Source organism: Poecilia reticulata, linkage group LG17 (assembly GCF_000633615.1).
Source record: "Poecilia reticulata strain Guanapo linkage group LG17, Guppy_female_1.0+MT, whole genome shotgun sequence".
In the NCBI taxonomy this organism is placed as follows: Eukaryota; Metazoa; Chordata; class Actinopteri; order Cyprinodontiformes; family Poeciliidae; genus Poecilia; species Poecilia reticulata.
Window position 1 is genome coordinate 7,695,704 of NC_024347.1, and position 3,402 is coordinate 7,699,105.

General features: G+C 43.2%; 1 protein-coding gene across 4 annotated transcripts in view; it reads left to right on the forward strand.

Annotated features, from left to right (window-relative positions):
* pik3r2 (phosphoinositide-3-kinase, regulatory subunit 2 (beta)) overlaps nucleotides 1-3,402 on the forward strand; it is a 91,540-nt gene that overhangs the window by 38,372 nt on the left and 49,766 nt on the right. For 3 of the 4 annotated variants that reach the window (XM_008433459.2, XM_008433458.2, XM_008433463.2), the window contains exon 2: nucleotides 1,862-2,671. In XM_008433459.2, coding sequence (XP_008431681.1) covers nucleotides 2,353-2,671 — 319 coding nt within the window. In that variant the 5' untranslated portion in view covers nucleotides 1,862-2,352. Of the gene's footprint in view, nucleotides 1-1,266; nucleotides 1,706-1,861; nucleotides 2,672-3,402 lie in introns of those variants that run through there. The other variant, XM_008433460.2, reaches the window with a different exon arrangement.

A 3,402-nucleotide genomic window follows, 5' to 3' on the forward strand; every position in this document is an offset into this window, starting at 1 on the left:
ATATATAGTTTTTTTTCATATTCACAAGGCGTTTTCAGTAAACGTGTGTGCTCATTTGGAATGCCACGGGGGAGAGAGAATAACTAGTCTAAGGTTTAGAAGCATGCACTTTTATATTCATGCATGCAGACTGGACGTTTAGCTGATTATTTTGTGCACTATCATTGCAAATGTTGTCCATTCGTGGAGATTTCTGAAACGATGGAGTACACCAGGCCTCGCAGACCAGGCCTTCAGGTTGTCGGATTTAGCCATTTTGGAAAAGACCCCAAATTTCGTTTTAGCAAATAAACCAAAACAACCGGATGATCGCAGTCACTATTTTGCCACACTTTTTATTCCTACTTGTTCCTGCTCCTCAGACATCATTTCATTCTGTTTAGACTTTAATAGGACCATTGTCCTTGCCAGGTCCACAAACTACAGATGTTGTACTTAATCTGGAAATGGTAATCTCTCATCTGTCTCATAATTTCTATTTTGAAATGTAATGCAGCAGCAGTTTGTATTGAGTCTCATTCTTAGATTGCTAAATAGACTTCTGATTGGTCCATAAGGGATTCTATAATATTGTTTTCTGTCTGTGATTTTTAGACTGATAATTTAAAAATAATCGTCTTTCATTTATTAGGCAGAATGAGTTAGAAGAGGGCTGCACAGTGGTGCAGTTGGTAGAGTTGTTGCCTTGCAGCAAGAAGGTTCTGGGTTCAATTCCCGGCCCCGGTCTTTCTGCATGTAGTTTGCATGTTCTCCCTGTGCATACGTGGGTTTTCTCCGGGTACTCCGGTTTCCTCCCACAGTCCAAAAACGTGACTGTCAGGTTAATTGACCTCTCCAAATTGCCCCTAGGTGTGAGTGTGTGTGTGCATGGTTGTTTGTCCTGTGTGTCTCTGTGTTGCCCTGCGACAGACTGGCGACCTGTCCAGGGTGTACCCTGCCTCTTGCCCGGAACGTTAGCTGGAGATGGGCACCGGCACCCCTCCCGACCCCATTAAGGGACAAAGGTGTTAAAAAATGGATGGATGGATGAGTTAGAAGAGATTTCTTATTTATGACTATAAACAACCTTTTTAAGCTGTTTTCTTTTAGATGCTCGGCACAAACTATATATGCTGTGTGCATTTCATTTGGCTTTGCAGTTATGTATATTGTGGTTTTCAATTACACATAACCCCTGATGATGTATTTGCTGCATTTACATATAGAAATCTTTACACATTAATGACTATTTGTTTTTAACTAGCTTTATGTTGCATAGAATAAATGTGATAGAGAGTGACTGAAGTGTTTTGATTAAAGCAAACCAAAATAGATCTGAATCAACACAGTTACTGCTTTTCTGTCCCGTGTAGGAACAACTGTGGCAAAGCGCCCTGCCAATTTAGGAACATTCTAGCTGATTTGTGGTTCATGTCTTTGGTTGCATGCTCATACTGCAAAATCCTTCCTTCCACTTCTGTTCATCAGCCTTGTTGGTGTGCGTTTTGAAAGAAAGGTTATTTCATAGTGAAACTTGTCGTTCCTGTGGAAGGTGTTCTGCGGAGGGAATGAATTTAGCTAAGGCTCCAGTCCAGGTCGCAGTCTGCTGTTGGCTATGACGCAGCATCATCATCCGATCTCTCCTTCATAAGTGTAGACTGCACAGATACATGGAGCTGTCGCAGTTCGCCATTTTCATGCATCGCTTTAGCTTCATTTCACGTAGGTCTGTGCCGCCTTTCTTTGGGTATTTATCGATCAGCGTCATCCTTTTAGCCGTAACTGTGATTGTTTCGTAACATCTTTTTTTATTATTTTCAAATTAGTATCACTTGTTTAACTTATTTTTTTTTATTCTTTGTTTCCTGTTTCTGTTACGCAGATCAGTTATTCCTTCTCCTGAATTTCAGCAAACTTAAAGGATTAAAAAGCTCTCTACTCCAAACATTTTTCCTCCTGATTTTCGACAGCTATTTAGAGCGTGGAGATCCACCAACACTGGGCTGTTGGCTTTTTGTAATCTTTCATCAGAACACAAAAGTAGGACAAGTCTCAAGGTTTTTGCTGCTTAAAGGAGTATGTTGCCGATGCTCTCCCTCTGCTCCATCATTTGGCTGAACCGCGGAATCAAGCTGAGGAAAGTACAGCAGTCCAGCAACACTGGCCAGCTCTGAAGCTGCTGCCACTGCAGTCATTACAGCAGCTACGTTATAAACTAGTAAAAATGCTTCTAAGCTTTGGGTGACTTTCCCCTCCTTCCTTCAGCCCCCCCCAGCCTAGAAACCACAGCGCCAACACCTCCCTTTAGTGACTCAGCAGCAGCTTCAGTTTCTGAGCAGGATTCCATAATTTTCGAAAAAAGGAACTCCTCCGATGGCGACAGATGGTTTTCAATACCGTGTGCTCTACACATTTACCAAGGACCAGGAAGAGGACTTGGACCTGCAGCCAGGGGACCTCTTGACCGTCAGCAAGGCCTCTCTGATGTCAGTGCAGAGCTTTGAGGACGGCTTTGAGGAGCACCCGGAGCATCTAGGCTGGCTCCTAGGATACAACGAACGCACCAAGCAGAGAGGCGACTTCCCAGGGACCTTCGTCGAATTTGTTGGTCCCATCAAAATGGCCCATCCATCAAGTCAACCAAGGTCCCAGCGACCTCTCCCAGCTACTCCCATACCAGAACCATCTCACAGTAAGATCTTTCACATTATTTTAGATGTTAGATTTTAGTCCATCTCTGCTTGATGCTGGTGTTCTGTTGGTTTGGTATGCCCTGTCAGTATAACATACCGTAAATCCAACAGGTTTGTTTATCAGCCAACCTACCGATGTTTCTGTTTTGATGGGTGTTGCACTGAACCAGTGTAGGTGTTTATAAACTACTATATCAGTGTATCTCACTAAAACAAAATAATAAACAACAAATTATTAATAATTTATTCACTGGATGAAAAGTGGGATTTTCGACAGCTATTGACACCTAGTTCTGCCGTGCGCATGGAGATTGAGGGCTATCGGCAAGAGGTTTTTGTCAGAGTGGAAAATTGTAGAGCACTGCCAAGAATGGTCAAAAACACTGTGTGTCCATGTTTCCCTATAACCAGGGGTGAAAGTAAGGGGATACGGCAGGGCACTGCGTACCCCTAAAAGATTTAGCGGGGGTACGCAGTATTCAAGAACAATCTAAAACACGACTTAACCCTTTGCAGTCGAGGTCTAAATGGCCATCCCAGTCTCTCTTCACTGTGCGTCAGCGCTCGCTATGAAGCCATGTAGCGATAGCTAGCAAAACTACTACTAACCCTACACACACCACAAACTCTAACTAACACACTTATAGTCTCAAAAACTCATCGAAACACTCTTAGTAAAATCCACAGCATCACTGCACCCTAGTCTCTTGCCGTATGCAAATCCCCCCCC